At 46.3% G+C, this 23,581-nt stretch overlaps 1 protein-coding gene across 8 annotated transcripts; it reads right to left on the bottom strand.

Moving 5' to 3' along the window:
- Nucleotides 1-2,726: 2,726 nt before the first annotated feature.
- On the bottom strand, nucleotides 2,727-20,008 carry USP30 (ubiquitin specific peptidase 30). 8 transcript variants are annotated; one of them, XM_083710143.1, is made up of 14 exons: nucleotides 19,848-19,992; nucleotides 19,146-19,392; nucleotides 18,944-19,053; nucleotides 17,523-17,702; nucleotides 15,713-15,816; nucleotides 14,441-14,539; nucleotides 13,836-13,878; nucleotides 13,209-13,306; nucleotides 12,653-12,712; nucleotides 12,446-12,532; nucleotides 11,313-11,390; nucleotides 5,234-5,417; nucleotides 4,114-4,222; nucleotides 2,727-3,747 (listed from the first exon to the last, which is right to left on the bottom strand). In XM_083710143.1, the coding sequence occupies exons 3-14, from the start codon at nucleotides 19,041-19,043 to the stop codon at nucleotides 3,483-3,485; spliced, it is 1,407 nt and encodes a 468-aa protein (XP_083566269.1). In that variant the 5' UTR covers nucleotides 19,044-19,053; nucleotides 19,146-19,392; nucleotides 19,848-19,992; the 3' UTR covers nucleotides 2,727-3,482. The 8 variants fall into 8 exon arrangements, with proteins under 8 accessions (XP_083566269.1, XP_083566268.1, XP_083566266.1 ...); XM_083710142.1 differs by having other exon boundaries at nucleotides 14,354-14,539; nucleotides 19,848-19,935; XM_083710140.1 differs by lacking the exon at nucleotides 19,146-19,392 and having other exon boundaries at nucleotides 14,354-14,539; nucleotides 19,848-20,008.
- Nucleotides 20,009-23,581: the final 3,573 nt, after the last annotated feature.

Raw genomic sequence — 23,581 nt, 5'->3', positions numbered from 1 at the left:
TTCCTAGGCACTTTGGGCATAAGTGGCTAAAGAAAAGGGAGTGACCAGCAGGATGGCCAGTAGCCCATAATCAGGCAAAAGCTGCTTCTATAATCTTCTCTGAAACAAAGCAGTAATGAAAGATAAACCTCCCCCGCCACCCTGATGTATATTTCCTTTGTAATACAGGGCTGGGGAGCCTGACCATAGGCCCTTCTGGTTGGTGGATCCAGGTCCCACCACACCTGGAGGGCCACAGGTTCCCCCAGCCTTGTATCACCAGAGCAACTCTTTAAAAATATTAATTGGATTTTATAGCTTTACAAAAGTAAAAACTGAAGACAGTAAGACAAAAAAACCATCCTGTATTCCCCACCCTCCCACTTCCCTACTCCTCATCCAGAGCTATTCTTGAGTTTATAGAAACTGGCATGCAAATAACCAGTGAGTCTTGGTCCCTTGGAACCTACTCAGAGTTCAGTTTGCTTAGTAGTTATTGTGGATAGGTATTAACGGTAAAGGTAAAGGGACCCCTGACCATTAGGTCCAGTCGCGGATGACTCTGGGTTTGGGGCGCTCATCTCGCTTTACTGGCCGAGGGAGCCGGCATGTGGCCAGCATGACTAAGCCGCTTCTGGCAAACCAGAGCAGCGCATGGAAACGCCGTTTACCTTCCCGCCGGAGCGGTACCTATTTATCTACTTGCACTTTGACATACTTTCAAACTGCTAGGTTGGCAGGAGCAGGGACCTAGCAATGGGAGCTCACCCCGTTGCGGGGATTCGAACCGCCGACCTTCTGTTCGGCAAGTCCTAGGCTCTGTGGTTTAACCCACAGTGCCACCCGCGTCCCCTGTAGATGACAATCAATTTTCTTGCTGCTATTGGGCTAAAAGTCTTAAGTCTTTAACTGAAGGATTCTTTGGATCTTTCCTTCTGTAGGACATTTATTTAGTATTTTCCAGACCATAAGGGAGCCAGTCCCTGGCCTCCTAAAAAGCAACCCCGGAAAGAAGCAAGTGGGTTATCAAGGAAGGAGGAGGAGAGGGGTGTTGCAAGAGGCAGTACCAGGCAAGGAGGGCGAAATCTTGCAGATCAATGGCTTTGTTATAGAATATCTCAAGACAGGGAGTTCTGTTCATCATCCACCTGACGTAGGAGCAAAGGCTACAAAGGTCAGGTCCTTCCAGGTCATGGGGCCAGCATGACTAAGCTGTTTCTGGTGAACCAGAGCAGTGCATGGAAACACCGTTTACCTTCCCGCCGGAGCGGTACCTATTTATCTACTTGCACTTTGACGTGCTTTCGAACTGCTAGGTTGGCAGGAGCAGGGACCGAGCAACAGGAGCTCACCCCGTCACGGGGATTTGAACTGCCGACCTTCTGATCGTAGCTGGTGCTATATCTACTTACAGTCCCATTTACTGGTAAGTTAAAGCTCATGACTAATGGACATTGATTTCCAGGGGTCTCCTCTGAGTAGGACATAGTAGGCTACAACCCATAGTGCTGTACAGCAAGACAAAGGCAAAAGTGGCATCTTCGCTTCAGGTTTACACTCCAGTGATACTGTCTAGAGCAGTGTTTCCCAACCTTGTGCCTCCAGATGTTTTTGGCCTACAACTCCCATCATCCCTGACCACTGGTCTTGCTAGCTAGGGATGATGGGAGTTGTAGGCCAAAAACATCTGGAGGCACAAGGTTGGGAAACACTGGTCTAGAGCAGCATTCCTGGTTCTTTTGGTTGTTAAGGACTCAGTTATGGAAACAGCCATGGCAGATGACCACAGGCAGGAAAGAAATAGCTTGTTTCCTGCCTGTTACAAAGGTTGATGGAAGTATGATACATGCCACCATAACCAACCCACCCTGGGGAGCCCTTGGGGCAATTTCAGAAAAGGGGAGAGGGGTGTGGGTGACTCCTGGATACCTAGTCCTATATTTACTGACTTTGCAAGTCATGAAATAGCCACAGGAAGCTAAGGCTGGGCCTATGACCTCTCAGGGCTGTGCGGCAGAATTCACTCTGGCAGCACAAAGGAAACTTCTCATAGCCAAAAGGCAAAAGTTAAAATATGCAGCTCCTTGAAAAGCAGACTGGTAGATTTTCTGCCACATGGTACTGAAATGAGTAGTAAATCCAAGATCCTATTGTGACTAATTGCTGCCCATGGGAGTCATTGTGCTTGTTATGTACTGAAGTTCTCACCCTGGGCCAGCAGGGGGATACTGTAGATAGTTATGCAAATGAAGGATCGAAAGTGACGTTCAGTGATTGGATAGTTTTAGAAAGTTGCTACAGTAACGTTGTACTGGGGCTCTATATAAGCAGGCTGAATGAGCTCTTCAGTTATGTTCTGGCCACTGAATAAACAAGAGCTGTTTGAAGAATCGCTGTGTCTTCTGATATGTTCACCCACAACTTAACAGTGCTTGTAAACTACAGCACTTTGAAGGGGAAAGAATAATTGCCACAAATCCTAGCCTGAGAGTTTCTGGCAGACTGTGCTTCCACTACAGGTGCTAAGGCCAGGGATGCAGGGTAGCATAAGGGCAGAGAAGAATAACCACCCCAGTTGTCAACACTGGGGTGTTCTCTTTAGGGTGTGTGACACACCTGTGTTTATTAGTACCAGGCCAGGGTCCTTTTAACTAGTTTTATGCAGCAACAAGACCAGTTCACATAGACATGAACAGGTTTTCACTTATACCAACACAAAACTGTTTAAGCAAAAACAGCAGTCTACATTTGGCAGAAACAGGTTTATTCTGTACAAAAGTTTGAAGACTTCAAATCAAGACACAGAGGAGGGTTTTTCCTGGGATGGTGATAGAACCACCCAGAAACAGGAAAAGCTGTTCCATTCCTTGCCAAGCTGGACTCTCAAGAGAAAATGTGACATAATTATCAGCTCATTGCATCATCATTTTGACAAAGTCATTAAAACATCACTGAAGGCAGAAAGAAGCTGGACACTTTCTGCTTTTCTCTTGCACACACATACTTGAGGCTGCCCCGTGAAGAGTCAGCAGTAGATTCCCAGCTACACAGCCAAGTCACGCATTCTCACACCACCGCCTGCTCCCCCTTAGGGATTTTAGGTCAGCAGCCATGTGGTAAGTCCCCCGTCCCCCGCTTGACACAGCCAGTTCTGTCTGGATTCAAAATATGATCAAGGCACTTGTAGGTTCTCTTCTTTGCAACTGCTCATCTGACTGATTAGCGCAAAGAAATTCCATCACAACACAGGAAGTGGGATGCTAGAAGGTCTTTAAGTCTGCTGAGAAGATTATTAACACTTAAAACACACTTTTCTAACGCTGCTGTGCATGGCCACGGGGGGTTAGGGAAGGGCACAATGTTTTGATACAAAGTGCTTGTTCCTGCCACGCAAACACAGACCACTGACCAGGAGTTTATAGGTAGGGGAAGACGTTTGCATGGCAAGACAGAGGGTGTGCCATTGTCCTCAGAAAAGCACACCAGCTGGATCTGCATTCATTTCACTCCTCAGCTCGATGCTCCTGGCTTTGGCGCTGCCGTCTAGAGTGGACACGTTCGTAAAAGAGTAAATAGGCGCTGGACGAAAGGACTTCCTGCAACGTGGTCTTGTGCACCATATCATCTGAAATCCACAACCACTGGTTGCTGGTGGCTAGCATGCTTTTGCAAGTCGGTGGAGATCGGCGATATGTGACAAAGTGTCCTGAGTGCATGTCCCCATGGTGGACCACAACGGCCATCAGGCGGTACAGATATGATGGAGAACTGCCACATGAAGGAAAAACACAGGAAGGCTGGTTTAGTCCAAGGCAGCAATGGTGCCCTTTGTATTGCCATGAGCAAGAGCATTCTACGGAATGGACTACTAGGGGATCCAGCCTTGTTAAGCAGCAACGGCTCCATTTGCAAATTGCTTTCCATGCGCCCGCAGCAGCATCCAGACTTGAGATAAACCAAGCGGGCAAACGTGTGCTGAGCCTGAATAGGTCAGGATTTCACTGCACTTTTGATACGGGAGACCCAGACAGCCAACAGAACATATCAGTGGCATGGTGGAACATTAGAACGACTCTGGAGATTTACTGGTCACTCCGGGAAAAGTTAGAAGTAGTTTCAAATGTTCTTACTTACCTACAGTCAGGTGCTGTCATGTACGGGAAAGCTACTGGGGATGTAAGGAAGGATGGAGAGCAGGTACCATTCATAAAAGAGGATTTGTTGTTGCCCGCCTGTTGCACATCTACGAAAAGACCCCAAAATCATAGTGCATCGCTGTTATTATTAAAACTGGTTGCTTGCTTATTACAGAAGGGGATGCTCCTGTGCCTGGTTTGTACGGTGTCCTTTATTTAAAACTCTGAAAGTTGGTTTGTAAACAGCTACATGGCTGCTTTCCTATGGTGACTAAGAATTGCCTCCAGGCAACTAGGCAGGGAAACCGATCCTTCAGTCGGGGTACAAACTGCTTTTCTGGACTGAGCTGCAAGGCGGCTTTAAACCAGGGGTGGCAACCCTTTAGCCAGAGGGCCACATTCCCTTCTGCTTGCTAGCAATGCGGAGAGCAGATGGCAAAGGGAGTGCAGCAACAGATGTTCCTTTACCTTTGCACAGTTGGCTCCATTCCAGCCATGGAAAAGTTAGGTTTCTACACATAGCCCTCCCTGTCCAGGCAAGATCACATTCCCTCCAGACACAGAGCAGGGCCAGAAATGGGCCCCACACAAGCCCTCTTAGTTCTAGCTGGAAGAGAATCTTGTCCACACATCTTTCCCAGGCAAGCCACATGGAGGTGGACATTAAACCTTTTCATATCTGAGACTGGCATAAAGCTAGGTCTGGCTGGCCAGCCCAGTTGTCAATTCCAATATAAACACACACGTACGCCTTGACCTGCCCCATAGCTGAGGTTAGATGCCACATCTGGTGGAGGGCAGATGGGTGCAGCCTTGTTGACGTGGTCCTATGTATAGGAAGAGCCTGCTGGATCAGGCCAGTGGCCCATCTAGCCCAGCACCCTCTTCTCACAGTGGATGACCTCCCTCAGCAGAGGTTGGATGGCCATCTGCAGGGGGTTGGACTAGATGACCCTCAGGGTCTCTTCCAATTCTATGATAAGGAGCCCAGGGTGGGCCAATCATATTGACCCCCAGTCTTCCACCTCTTAGCTTCTGGAATGAACTGGCTTAGCACAAGGACTAACTCCCCTGCTGGCTCTCTCCCTTCCAAGTCCTCATTCACTTTGCTTGCCTACCGGCTTTTGGGTCCGGTGATGCCTGTGGGCTGCCTGCAGGGTTGGGTTTCTGGGCAGGGAAGCGGTGCTTGTAGACATCCATGATGAGGAACTCGCCAAATTGCACATGCTCGTTTCGTTTCAGGGGCACGCCATGGTTGGACCAGCTCAGCCTTTGTAGGTGGATACAGAGACACTGAGGTAGCTGTGGAGCAAAATGTAAGAAAGGGGTGGGAAGGTGGCTGTCCTAGTTCCAAGATGCGTGGTGGACGCCATAGAGGCAGAGGGTTTCCAGCACAGAAGCCACAGAAGGCTTGATGGTTGCCTTCGTCAACCTTGTGCTCTCTAGAAGCTTTGGACTACAACTGCCAAATCTTCTGCCTCCTTAGTTTCCGGAATACATGAACTACCCCATTTTCTCCACAACTATCTTGCATGGTAGGCCGCCATAGCTGCCTAGGGATTTGAAGCAAGGTCTTCCCACCCAATGAAACACCAACCATGCCAAACTGAATCACTCTTTAAAAGCTTTATTCAAAATCCACCAGTATTTCTAATTTTCCAGACATGGAATGAATGGTGTGCAAGTCGACGTATGTGCACACATGTAATCAGAAATTAGGAGTCTAAGCACCACAAGCAGAAAGTTGGTTTTCGCACAAAGCCCAAAGGCAGGTTATGTTCCTTTGGCTATCCATCGCTTCTCACACAGGTGGGGAGGCCCACAGAAACCACTGTTACGCACTACAGATGTGTTTGAAAAACAAATAATCTATAGGTTTCCAAAACCACCAAACTTAAGACTAGTTGTTTAGTTCTTCAACTAGTAGCCCATATTAATACATACAAATATAAGCATTGCCGAAGCATTTAAGATTACAGTGGTACCTCGGGTTACATATGCTTCAGGTTACAGACTCCACTAACCCAGAAATATTACCTCGGGTTAAGAACTTTGCTTCAGAGCTTAAGAACTACCGCCCTATATCATTGCTCAATGTGGATTACAAAATTTTCACTGATATCATGGCTAAAAGGTTAAGAAAGATATTGGTAGAAGAAATCCATAAAGATCAAGCGGGCTCTCTCCCGGGGAGACACTTGTCTGACAATACAAGGAATATAATTAACATCTTAGAAAAATTACAAGTGAAGATCAATACAAAGGCAGTTTTGATATTTGTGGACGCAGAGAAAGCCTTTGACAATATTTCTTGGAGATTTATGAAGAAAAATTTACAGGGAATGGCTTTGAAAACGGTATAGGTGCAATTTATTCAGAACAAAAAGCTAAATTGATTGTGAATAAAGTAGTTACAGAAGAGTTTAAGATTGAGAAAGGAACACGACAGGGGTGCCCAATCTCTCCATTGCTTTTTATATCGGTCCTGGAGGTTTTGCTAAACATGATTAGAAAGGACCAATTGGTTAAAGGTATACAAGTCGGAGCTAAACAGTACAAATTGAAAGCATTTGTGGATGATTTGGTATTGACATTACAGGAGCCAGAATCTAGTACTAAAAGAGTATTGGAATTCATGAATTTGGTCAGGTAGCAGGTTTTAAGTTGAATAAGTTGAAAACTAAGGTCTTAGAGAAAAATCTAACACCGATTGAGAGAGAGAGGTTTCAGAAAGAGACAGGATTAACATTGGTTAAGAAAGTGAAATACCTTGGAGTTAACATGACTGCTAAGAATGTGAACCTATTTAAAGATAACTATGAAAAATGTTGGACGGAAGTGAAAAAGGACTAAGAAATATGGTCAATTTTAAAGCTTTCATTGCTAGGCCAAATTGCAGCGATAAAAATGAATGTATTGCCAAGGATGTTGTTTTTGTTTCAAACATTGCAAATTTTGGACAAAATGGAATGTTTCAAGAAGTGGCAGAAATATATTTCTAGATTTGTCTGGCAGGGCAAGAAGCCCCGAATAAAATTTAAAATACTAACTGATGCTAAAGAAAGGGGTGGTTTTGCCCTGCCAGACCTTAAGCTCTATTATGAGTCTGAAGGAATGGCTACTTCTTGAAAACACTGATGTATTGGATTTGGAAGGGTTCAATAATGTATTTGGTTGGCATACATACTTGTGGTATGATCAAAGCACATAAAGCGTTTAAAAACCATATTGTCAGGAAAGCACTGTTTAATGTCTGGACAAGATACAAGGATTTGCTTGAAAACAAAACTCCAAGGTGGTTGTCACCAATGGAAGCAAAGGCTCTGAAAAAGCTCAATATGGAGGCCAATTGGCCGAAATATTGGGAGATATTGGAACAAGAAGGAGACAGATTAAAGCTGCAGAGTTTTGAAAAATTAAAAAACAAAGTACGGGATTGGCTTCATTATTATCAAATAATGGAGGTTTATAATTTGGATAAGAAAATTGGGTTTCAGGTGGAGAAATCAAAATTGGAAACAGAATTGTTAGATCCTAAAACTAAGAATTTGTCAAGAATGTATAACTTGCTGTTGAAATGGAATACTCAGGATGAAACGGTGAAATCAGCTATGATTAAATGGGCTCAAGATGTTGGACATAACATTATGATGGCTGACTGGGAACAGTTATGGACCACAGGTATTAAGTTTACGGCATGTAATGCCTTAAGAGAGAATATAATGAAAATGATATACAGGTGGTACATAACACCAGCCAAGCTTGCAAAAATCTATCATTTACCCGATAACAAATGTTGGAAATGTAAAGAGACTGAAGGTACATTCTTTCACCTCTGGTGGACATGCCCAAGGATTAAGACTTTCTGGGAGATGATCTACAATGAAATGAAAAAGGTATTTAAATATACCTTCCTGAAGAAACCAGAGGCCTTTCTCCTGGGCATGGTCGGCCAATTGGTGTTAAAGAAGGATAGAACCTTTTTTATGTATGCAACAACAGTAGCAAGGATATTCATCGCAAAGTATTGGAAGACACAAGATTTACCGTATTTTTCGCACCATAGGACGCACTTTTTCCCTCCTAAAAAGCAAGGGAAAATGTGTGTGCGTCCTATGGAGCGAATGCAGGCTTTCGCTGAAGCCTGGAGAGTGAGAGGGGTCGGTGCGCACCGGCCCCTCTCGCTCTGCAGGCTTCAGGAAGCTATCCGCTAGCTGTGGGAGACCCAGCTCTCCCACGGCTAGCGGAGCGCTGCATTAATCCCGAAGCTTGGGGCGTGCGGAGCTCAGCGCGCCCCAAGCTTCTGGGTGCCGGCAAGGTCTCCGCTAGCCGTCTAGACCTTGCCGGCACCCAGAAGCTTGGGGCGCGCTGAGCTCCGCACACCCCAAGCTTCGGGATTAGCGCTCCGCTAGCCGTGTCTAGGCTGCGGATAGCAGCCTGCTTCCTGGAGCGTCGGGCGCCCTGAAAGCAGAGCGCCCGGTGCTTCGGGAACACATCCGCAGCCTGCTGCCTGGCGGGTGGGGCGCCCTGAAGCAGAGCGCCCCTCGCGCCAGGCAGACATCCGCAGCGTGTGGAGCCCTGCAGGAGTTCCCCGCAGGGCTCCCCACGCTGCGGATAGCAGCCTGCTTCCCGGAGCGTCGGGCGCCCTGAAAGCAGAGCGCCCGGCGCTTCGGGAACACATCCGCAGCGTGGGGAGCCTTGCAGGAGTTCCCCGCAGGGCTCCCCACGCTGCGGATAGCAGCCTGCTGCCTGGTGGGTGGGGCCCGCTGAATCAGAGCGCCCGCGCGCCAGGCAGACATCAGCCAACCCCACAAGCTCAGGGGACAGCAGGGAGGTGCAGCGCCACTATCCCGCTGTTCCTCGACCTAGTTCGGTTTCCCTGACCTGCTTTTGGGGGGGAAATAAAGGGAAATTTTTTTCCCTTTATTTCCCCCCAAAAAAACTAGGTGCGTCCTATGGTCCGGTGCGTCCAATCGTGCAAAAAATACGGTACCCACCCGGGAAGAATGGCAGATGAAAGTGATGGACTATATGGAACTGGCGGAGATGACTGGCAGAATCCGAGACCAAGGTGAAGAGTTGGTGGAAGAAGATTGGAAAAAATTTAAAGTTTATCTACAGAAACATTGTAAAATTCAGGAATGTTAGAAGGATGTTGGAGTGAAGTAATGTGGTATTAGCAGAAATGATACAAAAGATTAGGTAAAAATTGTTTTGTTTTGTTTTTAATGGTTGAAAGCGCAGAATGTAATATTATAATATATTAAGATAAACTAATAGGATAAAAACCAAGTTGGAAAGGATTTCCTGGAATACTTAAGTGAACTAGAATACAAAAAAGGGAGGTGTGAGGAGGTCAGGGAAATAAGTTAATGAAAGATAAGACATGGAAAGAGGGAAATGTTTTTAACTGTCTTTATTTTTCTGTATTTTGTATCTTTTTTGTCTTTTTTCTTTTCTTTTTCATTTTTGTAACTTTTTTGAAACTTTAATAAATATTTTTTTAAAAAAAGAACTTTGCTTCAGGATGAGAACAGAAATCATGCTCCGGCGGCGCAGCAGCAGCGGGAGGCCCCATTAGCTAAAGTGGTACTTCAGGTTAAGAACAGTTTCAGGTTAAGAACGAACAGCATGAATTAAGTACTTAACCCGAGCTACCACTGTACATTTATTTATTTATCTGCTGGATCTCTCAGTGGCCTTTGATACCATTGACCATAAGATCCTTCTGGACCGTCTAGAGGGGCTTGGAGCTGGGGGCATTGCCATACAGTGGTTCCACTCCTTTATGCTGGGCCGTGTCCAGAAACTGGTTTTGGGGGATGAGTGTTCAGACCCCTGGGCTCGCACTTGTGGGGTGCCTCAGGGTTCCGTCCTATCCGCCATGCTTTTTAACATCTTCATGAAGCTGCTGGGAGAGATCATCAGGGGGTATCGGCTGGGTGTTCATCAGTATGGAGATGATACCCAGCTCCACCTCTCTTTCAAATCGAATTAGTGAAGGTGGTGAAGGTCCTGTGTGAGTGCCTGGAGGCGGTTGGAGGATGGATGGCGGCTAACAGATTGAGGTTGAATTCTGACAAGACAGAAGTACTGTTTTGGGGGGATAGGAGGCGGGCTGGTGTGGAGGACTCCCTGGTCCTGAATGGGGTAACTGTGCCCCTGAAGGACCAGGTGCACAGCCTGGGAGTCATTGGAGGTGCAGGTCAATTCTGTGTCCAGGGCAGCTGTCTACCAGCTCCATCCGGTATTTAGGCTGAGACCCTCCCTGTCCACTAACTATCTTGCCAGAGTGGTGCATGCTCTAGTTATCTCCCGCTTGAATTACTGCAATGCAATCTACATGGGGCTATCTTTGAAGGTGGCTCGGAAACTGCAATTAATCTTCTGTGGCAGCTAGACTGGTGACTGGGAGTGGCCGCCAAGACCATATAAAACTGGTCCTGAGAGACCTGCATTGGTTCCCAGTACATTTCCGAGCACAGTTCAAAGTGTTGGTGGTGACCTTTAAAGCCCTGAACAGCCTCGGTCCTGTATACCTGAAGGAGTGTCTCCACCCCTATCGTTCAGCCCGGACACTGAGGTCCAGCTCCAAGGGCCTTCTGGAAGTTCCTTCACTGCAAGATGTGAGATTACAGGGAATCAGGCAGAGGGCCTTCTCGGTAGTGGCCCCTGCCCTGTGGAACGCCCTCCCATCAGATGTCAAGGAAATAAGCAACTATCCTACTTTTAAAAGACATTTGAAGGCTGTCCTGTTTAGGGATGTTTTTAATGTTTAATGCTATATTGTGTTTTTAATACTTGATTGGGAGCCGCCCAGAGTGGCTGGGGATACCCAGCCAGATGGGCGGGGTATAAATAAATTATTATTATTATTATTATTATTATTATTATTATTATTATTATTATTATTATTATTATTATGTTATTATTTTATAATGATTTGAAATTCAAACTTAGTAAGTTGAGAATCTTATTTGGTAAACAAAGAAGGGGGAACATTTTATTTTTTATTTTTCCCTCTTATATTTTAAAAGGCAAGCTGCATAAAGTGTGATATTGCAGGAGGCTGAATTTATTGACAGCATTTTGCTAATTTGGTGTAGTTTGCATACATTATTTTGATTCTTGGTAAAGAAAATAAGAAACTGCTCTTATGGTGATCTTGGAAACTCCATGCTAAGACAGTTTTCTTACCTTCCCCAGTTTTAGCTGTTTGACAAACGTTGTTCTCTGGTTCTCCATGATTTGCCCAGTCCCTTCTTCGGCCTGAATCTGGGAGTGGGTGGGTGGGTGGAGGAAGCCAAAATGAATTATAAACCAACCACATATGGTACCGGCACAGACCACTCTGAGAAATCTATAGTATGATCACATTTTACCTGTAATTAACTTGCGCAATTTCAACCTTGTGCAGTTGAAAGCTGGCCAGCTGAAGTTGCACAAATAAATTGCATGCAAGGCAGAGAGCTTAAAAGGCCCTTTGTGCTGGGTTTTCCCAGCTCATCAAGAGCTTTGAAGCTCGCTGCCTTGCTTATCAGGCAAGTCCTGCTCAGTGTGCAGGCTCTGGGATGCTCTTGCAACATCTCATGGGGCTGCCCAAGTTTTTGCAAGCTCTCGCAAGAGCATCGCAGAGCCCAGGTTCTGTTTGGGGGTGGGTGGGAGTCCTGCCTGGTACACCAGCTCCATAAGATAAGGATGGTTGCACAGGGGAGGTTTGAGTATACATGTTTTGGCATACATGCACCATCCCTGTGCAAGATGCGATCATACTGTACTACTTACTAAATGTACTACATTTGATGTATCCAGGTATAGCAGTCCTGAAGCAGATGGCATAATTCACAAGCACTGCAAATTTTGTATTTTAAGCTTTACTCGGAGGTGGGGGAGAATCCTTTAATCATAGAATCATAGAGTTGGAAAAGACCACAAGGGCCATTGAGTCCAACCCCCTGCCAAGCAGGAAACAAGCTGGTCTTTCGAACCATGGGCAGCTTACCCACATCGAAAAACCAGGATGGTGCCTAGAGTAAGACCATGGAAGGGTTGTCAGCCATTCTAAGAGCCGCAGGTGGGTCATAGTCCCTGCAATATAAAAGGCTCCCCAGAAAAACCATGAATGGGGCGCAGCATCTTCTGCAACTTCAAGATCCACAACATCAGCCAGAAACACAAAAAACCCCAACCATCCTGTTTCTAAGCCTACAAGAGGACCAGGAAGAGAATGGAGTACCTATGAAATAAAAGCATCTTTCAGATGTATCAAGGGGCAATTAATCTGCACCAAATGTACCAGGGGAGGGGGTCACTGCAATCAAGAGACTTACTTTTGTGCAATTGTCACACAAGACGTCCTTGACTGACTCGGTGGAGATGAAGTGGTGGAGGCACTGGTCCAGGGTCAGTGGGTGGCCCTGTGGAGGAGGGGTGGGGGAGTAAAACAGGAAGTGTTGGCACACGTCCTTAAACCCCGTGAGTCAGAAAAGGGCTGTGCTTGGGCAGCTGCAAGGGATTCCCACAGAAGGGTGCCTTACCCACATGGTGGCAGGGATGCTCAGGGAAAGGCTGTCAAAAGTGTCGTATCTGAGGGGACTCTGAAAGAAAAAGAGCCCAAATGTCTCAACGAGGATTTATAACATAAACACCTTACTTCTCGCTCCCCCCCAACTTTCACGATGATGCTCTTTGCCTGCCTGGGCAGAGAATAAAGAGATGGGGGGAGGTCTATGAAACCCTTTTGAAATGAACCCTGCAGTACGAAAGAGCAGAGTCACATACAGAACTCCGCCAACTTTACCCTCTACCCCTTCCCACCCCAACCCCACCCGAAGTTTAAAGAGGCTCCCCTCTCCTGCACTAAAGCACTACCAAGGACAGCAACTCTTCAAAGCAGGTTGCCCATCCTGGAAGCAATAACCCCCCCCCCCAAAGAATAGTCTCAGTTGTGGGGAGCAGAGGGTCACCCCCTTGGCAGCTCCTCTTCAGCCCATCTACATGGGAAGTGACTCAGTCCTCCCTGGGTCTTATCTCCACCTGCCCATTGATCTCCTGCAATCTGTATGCCGCTTTCTCTCACACAGACTTACGGACCTGGTGTTTGCAATGCTTGCAGACCATGTTGCTCGTTAACCTGCCATGAAAAGGATGCTGCAGCTTCCATTGACTCAACACAGGAGGAGGAGGAGGCCCTACAAACCAAAATAAAGGTTGTTCCGTCTGACTCTTCTATTGTTTTGCCAGACACTGTGACTGGTGCCCTCCTGATAATCTTGTATCTGGAAACACCAGGATAGGGAAGCTGCAGTAGCACCATAGGGAAACCATTAGGCTAGTTTAAAGACTTTAGGTGCCGGGCAAAAACGTTCTTCTTCAACAAGGCCTTTGGCCAATAGACATGCGATGCCCTTTTAAATGTCTTTGGGGGGCGTGTATTGGTTTGTTGTTCTTATTTTTACTAAGTATTTTGTGGTTTTTATATTGCAATTTTATGTTGTGAAGCACACTGAGATCTGCGAATGAAGGGTGCTACACAAATTTAATAATGTCATTAGACAAGGTTAAAGAGTGATTCCAATAGCCAGACACCCTTTCAGCTCCTGTCACAGTCGCCCCATGCAGACAACAAAATCAGGCCACAGCCCAAAGGTGTTTGGGTTTTTATATCAGTAGTACAAATAGTATCTGCTACATTTCACCAAATCAGAAAAGTGTTTTTACCTCTTGTCCTGGAGCATATTTCCTTTTGTAGAATTTCTGGCTTCTATACAGACAAATACAAAATAAATTTAGTTTTAAAAAAGAAAACACTTTCCACATGGTGATATCTTTACTACTGCACACTTAAGTGGCAAGGGTGGTATCCAACTCAGTTATACTCAAGAGTAGATCCATTGACACTGATGGGCCTAATGTTAATTAACTTAAGTCCATTCGGAATTATACTTGGCTGAATACCAATCCAGGCAGTACAGGGAAGCACAACTTTGAAAAAACAGCTTAAAAGCAGAATCTTACGTAGGTCTCTTCAGCTGGGCAGCCCACCAAATTATAAGAACATAATAGGAGCCTGCTGGATCAGGCCAATGGAGGTCCACCTAGTCCAACCAGATGCCTCTTTTGGAAAACCCAAAGGAGCACAAGAGCCCTCTCCCCTTCTGTGGTTTCCAGCAACTGGTATTCAGAAGCCTTGCTGCCTCCAACTAATTTTATAAACTTCCATGTCACCTCTTACTCACCTTTTCTCTAGATGAAAAGTCCCAAATGCTGCAACCTTGCCTATAGGAAAGGTTGCTTTGCAGCCCCTGTGTCTCTTGAGTGCTCACCTCCAGAGAATGCACATCAAACAGATGCACGACCCGCAGCTGGTGGTCCCATTCATCTTCCAGCGAGGAGGTGAGGACATGGAACAGCTCGTGAGCATCCTACCGAAAGACCACCAGAAAGCTCAGAATGCCAGGCCAAGCTCACCAGAAAAGTAGACAACAGGGGTAATGTATGTTGCCCTTGAGGTACATTTTTGCAGCTCCCAAGAAAAAAAATTGAATCCTGAAAATTCAGCTTGCATTTTTAGATGGACCTTCAGCAAGGCAACATGGAAGATCAAGAGGCCAGGGTTCCTTCGCAGCAGGTTGGGGGAAAAACATATTTCATGTCTACTGAGCAGATTTGTGTGCAGAAGTTCCCAGATGCACACCTTGCCATCCCCCATCAATGGGATCTGAGGTGGCAGATCTGGGAAAGGCTTCCCTCTGACCTCAGAGAACCACTGATTGTCCAAGACAACAATGCAAAGCTGGGCGGTCTAATAGTCTGACTCACTATAAGGCGGCTTCCCACATATCTGCATGAAGGAGAAGAATTAAAAAAATAGGTAACACTAGAGTTGTGTCTCAGACAGAGATGCAGCGGGCAGGCAGTCTCCTTTGTGCACTGAGTGGGGATGGTTGGCTTTCACACAGCCTTCAGCAAGTTTCAAAAGTACTCAAGGGGTGTGTGGAGGAGGGCAGAAGTGGGGTGAGGTCTGGGGAGAGTCCTGAAGGCCAGACATGGGGGTCTTAAGGTCTGCATTCAGACCACAGACCACAGGTTCCCCACCCTTCCAGTGAGTATTCAGACCTTTTCCCACCCACTTAAAAAGGCAGCGCAAAGTAGTTAAAATAAACTGGGAATGCCGTAAATCAAGGGTGAAGAACCAGTGGCCCTCCAGGGGCTGCTGATTCCAACTCCCATCAGTCCCAGCCAGGACAGCCACCATCATGGGTGAGGCGAGTCAGAATCCACTAAAATCTGGAGGGCAGCAGGCTCCCCACGTCTGCTGTCAACAAAGCCACAATTCTTTAACGTAACACAAGAGCCCTGCTGGATCAGACCAAAGGCCCATCTCGTCCAGCAACCTCCTTCCGACAGTGACCAACCAAATGCCTCTGGGAAGTATCTGGAAAGGCTGCAAGTAAGAGATGAGAGAGCAATAGTCCTCTCCCGCTCGTGTCCCCCAGCGACTGGCTTTTGCTTGTTATGTGCCAGGTGCCAAGGCTGTAGAAAACAACAGCAGCAGAGAAGCATACTCTGGTGCCTTACACCACTTGGGTAGCTACCTGCTCTTCGAAAGAGGAGATCTGCCACCTGTACATCCTCAGGACCTCCAACAAGCAGCTTGCATCCAGGAAGTCATCTTCAGTCACCTCTTGGCAGGATAAAGCTGAATGCATCAAACACAAAATAGTCAATGCAGACCACGCACAGAAATAAATTCACTCATCCTAAACATATGCTCCTCTTATTCTACAGAAAGTTCTCTCCACTTGTGTAAACGGAATTAAGTAAAACCATCTTGCCCAGCATTCTTCTTTCCAGAGTGGCCTTTGGGAAGCCTCCAAGTGGGACACCAGCACAACCGTCCTCTCCCCACTCATGCTCCCCAGCAGCCAGTACTTGAGGCACACAGCCCCCACCCAAGACTGGAGGCAGAACAGTCTTCCTGACTAGCAGCCTTATCCTCCATGAATTGCCGCATCCTCCTTTAAAGCTGTGTGATTTGGTGGCCATCACTACAACCAGTGGGAGCAAATTCCAGAAGTTTAACTGTGTGGAGAATCACCTCCTTTTGTCTGTCCTGAATCTTCCAGCATTGAGCTTTATGGGATAACACCACTGGGTTCTAATATTATGAGATATGTTTTGGGCTCCATAGCACCTTTATAGGAAAGAACAGAGCAGTTCAGATAGATGCTGGCAATGTAATACTTATAATGCCTCTTGTGGGGATGTCCTGTGGTGTCTTCTGTTCGGACAGAAATTGTTGTTCATATTGACTGTTTTGGAAAAATTCTTGATACTTGTGAATGACCATACACAATTATATTCCTATGATGTGAGGACTATCAGATAGGCAACAAAAGTTAATCCTGTGAGCCCTTACAGTTGCAGAGATGTATGCTGGAAGGATAAACACTCACCACGCATTACTCAGTGGTCTGAAGATCTCATTGCCCTTTCTATGATTGAATGTGTATCTTATCTGGTCATTTGGATATCTTGTTGGGACATGTGGTCTACCTATGTTAATATATGTTTTGAAGAGGATTGATTGATTATTCTTATTGTTAATGAGACAGTTCAGGAAAGCAATTGCCATTATTCTTGGTACAGTGGAACCTCGGGTTAAGTACTTAATTCATTCCGCAGGTCCGTACTTTACCTGAAACTGTTCTTAACCTGAAGCACCACTTTAGCTAATGGGGCCTCCTGCTGCTGCCGCACCACCGGAGCACGATTTCTGTTCTCATCCTGAAGCAAAGTTCTTAACCTGAAGCACTATTTCTGGGTTAGCGGAGTCTGTAACCTGAAGTGTCTGTAACCTGAAGCGTATGTAACCCGAGGTACCACTGTATATCTCATATAATATTTGTACATCATTTTACAATCTTAGCTTGGAGGTGCTTTTCCCCATAAGGTATGTGATGCTAAGTATTTGTAGGTCCTCTGTACTGTTTACCTTTAGTCTATTGTTCTTTTTTAAACACTGTTTTCTTGTTTTGAGGTTTGCAACTGTTTTCTCTACTTATGTAACAAATTAAATTAAGACATATAGTGGAACCTCGGTTGTCAAACGTAATCCGTTCTGGGAGACTGTTCAACTTCCACAACATTTGACAACTGAGGCACAATGGGAGGTCAGCAAAATCCACTAAAAAATGGAGAAATGCACCTCGGAAGCCATTTGACTTCCAAGGTGTGTTCAAAAACAGCAGCATTCACTTCCGGGTTGTCGGCATTCAAAAGTCAAAACGTTCGACTTCCGAAGTATTTGACAACTGAGGTTCCACTGTGCTTAATAAAAGGAAAAGAAGTGGCTTGCTTTATGCTTTGTGTTATGCACCCAAAATAACACAAAGGGGCCTTTACCTTTCAGGAGGTGGAGCAAGGTCAGGGACAAATACTTCCCAGACGTCTCACTCTGGCTGACCTGGCACTGAACTGTGAATCCTTCCAGCCACTTGATGAAGGACGGACAAGCAGACAGCCCCTGGAGAAGTGAGTTCATGAAGCATGTGTTTCCCAGGTTGAGAAGACCTGGCACTAGCCCTGGGGGGAAAATACAACACTGCAATTGCTGCAACCTTCTGAACACAGCCTTCCTGCTTTTACTCTCCAGTACCTCTGCTCTGCCCTGCCCTGCCCTGCCCTGCCCTGCACTAAATGCTGCTCCTTGTCCTGTCATTTGCAGAATGCCTCGCCTGACACCATCATCACACAGCTCTAGGCATGAGACAGAAACACTCCTTTTCCACCAGCCCCTTGGCTCTTAATTATATGTGGTCTCCTGGAGTAGGTGGAATGTTTTAATCCTGCCTTTTAAAAATAGGATTGTCTTTTAGATTTTTCTTTGTTTTTCTTTTATGCTGGTTTTAATGTAAATGTTTCCTTTATTACATTGCAAATAGTGTTATGTTATCTTGGTAAACAAGCTCCCAATGAATTTAATAAACGAACAATTTTTCTGCATGTTGTTCTGACTTTATTCCTCCATTTGCACTCCCCGCCCTCCCGCTCCCAATTAAACTTCTTGGACTTACTTCCAAACATCTCTGTGGTCTTGCTCTTCCTTTCTTTCCCTCTACCAGCAAAGGGAACCCGCAGCCCTCCACATGTTGCTGGACTCCCACTCCCATCATCCCTGAGTACTGGCCATGCTTGCTGGGGTTGATTGGAGTTGGGAGTACAAAAGCCTTTGGAGGGCTTCAACTTCCCCATCCCTGCAACTTCCCCATCCCTTTACACTCCCATCATTCTGCACGTATCAGCTGCATCCTCCTATAGTTCAGGGATGGGGAACACCTGCAGCCCTCTAGGTGCTGTTGGAATCCAACTGCAATCAGCATGGTCAGTGGCCAGGACGATGGGAGTTGGCAACAACACCTGAAGGTCCAGTTTTCCCCATCCCTGTTTTAGTTGGAAACCCTTCCACCTGACATCAGTCTTTCTTCCTGCTTTTGATTCTAGAGTGTCAAAAAGCATTTGTTCACTCTGTTTAGTCCCAACTGCTGTCTTCTTCCATTTTGCTTTCCTTCCTCAGGTTTTTAATTTTAAGACAATCATCCTGCAGACAGGGCCTCAGTTATGTTTTAGTTTTCTGTATGGCCACCACTGGCCATTTTAGGCACAACAACACACCTTCAAAAAAGACAAAAGGGCTCTCCTGTTGGGATTCCAGTGGCCAAGGAAGACCCCAATATTTATATGAGACTCTTTTTGTTGGGATCAGGAGATGCAAGGTGCAAACTCACCTGCCCCACTCACTCCTCCCTAGTCTCTGTTTCATTTACCTTTCCTGCGTTTTTTTCTCTCTGTGATGGGGCCCCATAAGACATAGATGCTTGCAGCAAGAGCAGCTGCAATCCCACCAATCACTCCCCAATTCTTCATTACTTTATACCTAAGAAGAAAAGAGAGAGGGGTGAACCCAATATACATCTGTAAACAAACAGCCCAAAATATTACACTGGAACTCCAGAATACAGTCAGTACCTTGGTCGTCAAATGGAATCCATTCTGGAAGTCCGTTCGACTTCCAAAAATGTTCGAAGACCAAGGCACAGCTTCCGATTGGCTGCAGGAGCTTCTTGCACTCAGTCAGAAGCCGTGGAAGCCACATCAGATGTCCGGCTTCCAAAGAACGTTCACAAACCAGAACACTCACTTCCGGGTTTGCGGTGTTCGGGAGCCAAAACGGACACGTACCAAGGCATTCAACAACCAAGGTACGACTGTATAGCTATAATTGGGAGCGGGGGAGGGGGTACACATTATTTGAGATTTTGGCAAGGACACTTTCAATAGGATTTGACATTCCTTTATTGCATATGAAAGGGAACCATCATTTTCAATACAACCCTCATGACAATCCTGGCAAATCTGGAACTATACTTGATAATCAGATAATGCTGATATTCTTGACTTGGACTCCCCCACTCGGCCATCACGAAGATCCCCGGGTGACCTAGGAGGCCAGTCACGGCCTTCTCTCAGGGGATTAAATGAGGAGGGAGAGACGGGGGGCGGGGAAAGGCGGGAGATAAACGCAGAAGCGGGGTGCTGCCCCTGAACCCCGCGGGGCCTCCGGGATCCAGACCAGCATCTTGCTTCCAGTGCCCCCTCCCCAGAAGCCTGCAGGCGCAGAGGTAGACTGCGGCCGCCCCTGCAGGCTCCATGCCGCCCCCGCCGACTGACCTGGCCGCCCCTCCGGCCCGGAAGAGCCGCCTGGCCGCCTTCCTGCCGAGCTCCTCCACCCCGCGGCGGCTCAGCAGCATCCCGCCCTGAAGCGCCCCGGCTGCCCCGGGCGGAACCAAAGGCGTCAGGCGCGCGGGGAAGGGTGACGGCGGCGGAACGGAAGCGGGGCAGCCGGACCTCCCCAGCAACATGCCCGCCCCCCGCTCTCCGCGCGCCCTTGGTTGCTAAGGCGTGCGCCGCTCTGAGGCTCCCGCCCGACGCCCGCGCCCCGCGCAGAGGGTTCCGTGGCACAAAGACAAGCGAAAGGCTGTCGCCAGGATCAGTGCCGGGTCTACGAATAAGCCAAACAAGCTGTAGCTTCGGGCCCCAAAAAAATTAAAGGGGGAAAAAACTTGGATGTACACTTCCACAATTTAAGATAAAAAACAAATAAAACCTACATAATAATTATTTCACTATTAATATACTTCTTAATTGTATTTCACTATTAATATACTTCTTAATTGTATTTCAGTTCAACAATTACTTTGATAAAATACATATTTTGTTACGTGCAAATGGCTTTAGATACCTATTACGTCCATAAATTACCATATAGCATATTTTCAACACAAAAAACAGCGACAATTTGTTGTTGACAAAGGACAGCTGGACATATAAAGGGCCCCATTACCGTCAGTAGCTTAGGGCCTCATCAAACCTAAATCTGGCCCTGTCCTTCACCCTTGATTTTAATTGTTCTCCATATATTCCCGAGGGGAAAAGAGGAAAGTAAAAAGCGTTCCTGATCTGCCTCTGTAGTTTAAATGCACCCAAGGAGAAAGAGAGAGAAAAAGGCAAAGCACTTTAAACAAAACAGAAAAAAAACAGAAAATACATTTTACTTGGGTGTAAGGTCCTAGTGAATTCAAAAGGGGCTTGCTTTTGAGTAGAATCGGGCAGTAAATAGGCAATGCTCCTTATGAATAACAAGCCACATGCATAATATTTGTTAAGTGTTGTAGACTTTAAATGGCCTGTTTTATTGGGCAAAGACATAGTAAAATTCAATTTAAAACAAGAAGAATGCAACAAAGAGGGAACCATTGGGATGGCAAAAGCTGTGGCGTGAAGTAAACTCAAGAATGTGCTGCACCATCTGCTTGAGTCAATTTTTTAAAATTGTAAACCACATTGGCAGGAGGAAGGCAATAAATAAAATCAAGCAATGAATACAATTAACTATATTAAACAGTAGAGTGGAGCTGATACTTAACATCAGAGCTGACAATAACCCTTAATTAAGAGCAGCTGCTGATTCCTAGACAATAGGGGGCTGGGGACTTCCTACATAAACCGCTTCATGTGCCTTGGTAGAAAGGTGGTTGTTGTTGTTTACTCGTTTCCGACTGTTCGTGACCCCCTGGACCACAGCACGCCAGGCACTTCTGTCTTCCACTGCCTCCTGCAGTTTGTTCAAACTCATGCTGGTAGCTTCGAGAACACTGTCCAACCATCTTGTCCTCTGTCGTCCCCTTCTCCTTGTGCCCTCCATCTTTCCCAACATCAGGGTCTTTTCCAGGGAGACTTCTCCTCTCATGAGGTGGCCAAAGTATTGGAGCCTCAGCTTCACGATCTGTCCTTCCAGTGAGCACTCAGGGCTGATTTAGATTGGATAGGTTTGATCTTCTTGCAGTCCATGGGACTCTCAAGAGTCTCCTCCAGCACCATAATTCAAAAGCATCAATTCTTCGGTGATCAGCCTTCTTTATGGTCCAGCTCTCACTTCCATACATCACTACTGGGAAAACCATAGCTTTAACTATACAGACCTTTGTTGGCAAGGTGATGTCTCTGCTTTTTAAGATGCTGTCTAGGTTTGTCATTGCTTTCCTCCCAAGAAGCAGGTGTCTTTTAATTTCATAACTGCTGTCACCATCTGCAGTGATCATGGAGCCCAAGAAAGTAAAATCTCTCACTGCCTCCATTTCTTCCCCTTCTATTTGCCAGGAGGTGATGGGACCTGTGGCCATGATCTTCATTTTTTTGATGTTGAGCTTCAAACTATATTTTGCACGCTCCTCTTTCACCCTCATTAAAAGGTTCTTTAATCCCTCCTCACTTTCTGCCATCAAGGTTGTGTCATCTGCATATCTGAGGTTGTTGATATTTATTCCGGCAATTTTAATTCCGGCTTCGGATTCATCCAGTTCAGCCTTTCGCATGATGAATTCTGCATATAAGTTAAATAAGCAGGGAGACAATATACAGCCTTGCCGTACTCCTTTCCCAATTTTGAACCAGTCAGTTGCTCCATATCCAGTTCTAACTGTAGCTTCTTGTCCCACATAGAGATTTCTCAGGAGACAGATGAGGTGATCAGGCACTCCCATTTCTTTAAGAACTTGCCATAGTTTGCTGTGGTCGACACAGTCAAAGGCTTTTGCATAGTCAATGAAGCAGAAGTAGATGTCTTTCTGGAACTCTCTAGCTTTCTCCATAATCCAAAGCATGTTTGCAATTTGTCTCTGGTTCCTCTGCCTCTTCTAAATCCAGCTTGCACTTCTGGGAGTTCTCGGTCCACATACTGCTTGAGCCTACCTTGTTGAATTTTAAGCATAACTCTGCTAGCGTGTGAAATGAGTGCAATTGTGCGGTAGTTGGAGCATTCTTTGGCACTGCCCTTCTTTGGAAGTGGACCACATCAGCAGGGCGGGGGGGGGGAATCTGGTCATCTGGGCAGCCCAAGACCTCCATCTACACTGCTCAGGCTTGCGCCCCAGGGAGGTCACTTGAGTGCTGCTGACGCAGTGGTTTGACTTCACCCCGGGAGTGAAGTCCAAGACAGACAGGTGCCAACAACTATGTAACAGCCATAACAGACTCACTAACACAGACCTTTCTTGTGCACCTCCAATTCCTCCTGCTCATGCACACATGCTCAAACTATTTCCTTTTTTATCAGCATTCGAAAACTGTCTTTGTTTGCTCTAACGTATCAGGAATGTAGAAGCAGCTGTGAAGTGTGGAGGGGGAGAAGACAAATGATAATTGTGTGCTTCACAACTGCAGCAATGTGCATGCCTTTCTAAAGGGGCCTAGGATGTAAGATTACCTGTCTGCACTCCCACTGCCTCGGTGGGTTCTCTCCCACACTCTGCCCCCCCATCCAGCTGCTCATAAGCTCTCAAACACCTGTTCAGCAGACACTCTTCCACAAAGCTAGTGAAGTTCAGCCACAACACCACAAATACCAGAAAGCTGTTTTGAAAGAGCCATCAAGGTCAATCCAGTAATTAGTTCTCAGAGGGCTGGAGAAAATGCATGTCATTCAAGGCCTTTAGTCACTAGTCACTCTTGCCCTCTCAAAACACTCCATAAAGTGCTATGTGTTGCGTATTTCTTTTATATACAGGGTTCCTGCTGCTTCCTTCTGTTGGCTTCTGTTTCACTCTGCTGGTTTTTACACCTATTTTCATCCCAGCAGCCAGGATTTTTAACCTAAGGTAGCTTTACCACCAGAAACAGATGAACTCCCCACCACCCTGCAAATCATCTTTTGTTCCCCACAATTTCTGAGGGGATTTGGAATGGACAGGATCTGTTTGCATTATCCCAGCAATACATATGTTATCTTAACATTTTAGCAGCTAAAAAGATTCCTAGACACTGGCAGAGGAATGGGGGGGGGGTGTAGGGAGCAGACCGCCCCTGGCACCACTATTCTGGTAGGGTGCCATCATGACGCCCCCCCA

Source organism: Podarcis gaigeae (assembly GCF_964106915.1).
Source record: "Podarcis gaigeae genome assembly, chromosome: 13".
NCBI classification, from domain to species: Eukaryota; Metazoa; Chordata; class Lepidosauria; order Squamata; family Lacertidae; genus Podarcis; species Podarcis gaigeae.
This window is presented reverse-complemented; position numbering and strand designations above follow the sequence as displayed.

Coding starts and splice junctions, on each gene's coding strand:
- USP30 (XM_083710140.1), bottom strand. CDS start 19,927: ATGCTGCTGAGCCGCCGCGGGGTGGAGGAGCTCGGCAGGAAGGCGGCC. Junction 15,817..17,522: donor CTTGCTCCACCTCCTGAAAG/GTAAAGGCCCCT, acceptor TGATGCATTCAG/CTTTATCCTGCCAAGAGGTG. Junction 3,748..4,113: donor ATGACAGCACCTGACTGTAG/GTAAGTAAGAAC, acceptor TTCATGTGGCAG/TTCTCCATCATATCTGTACC.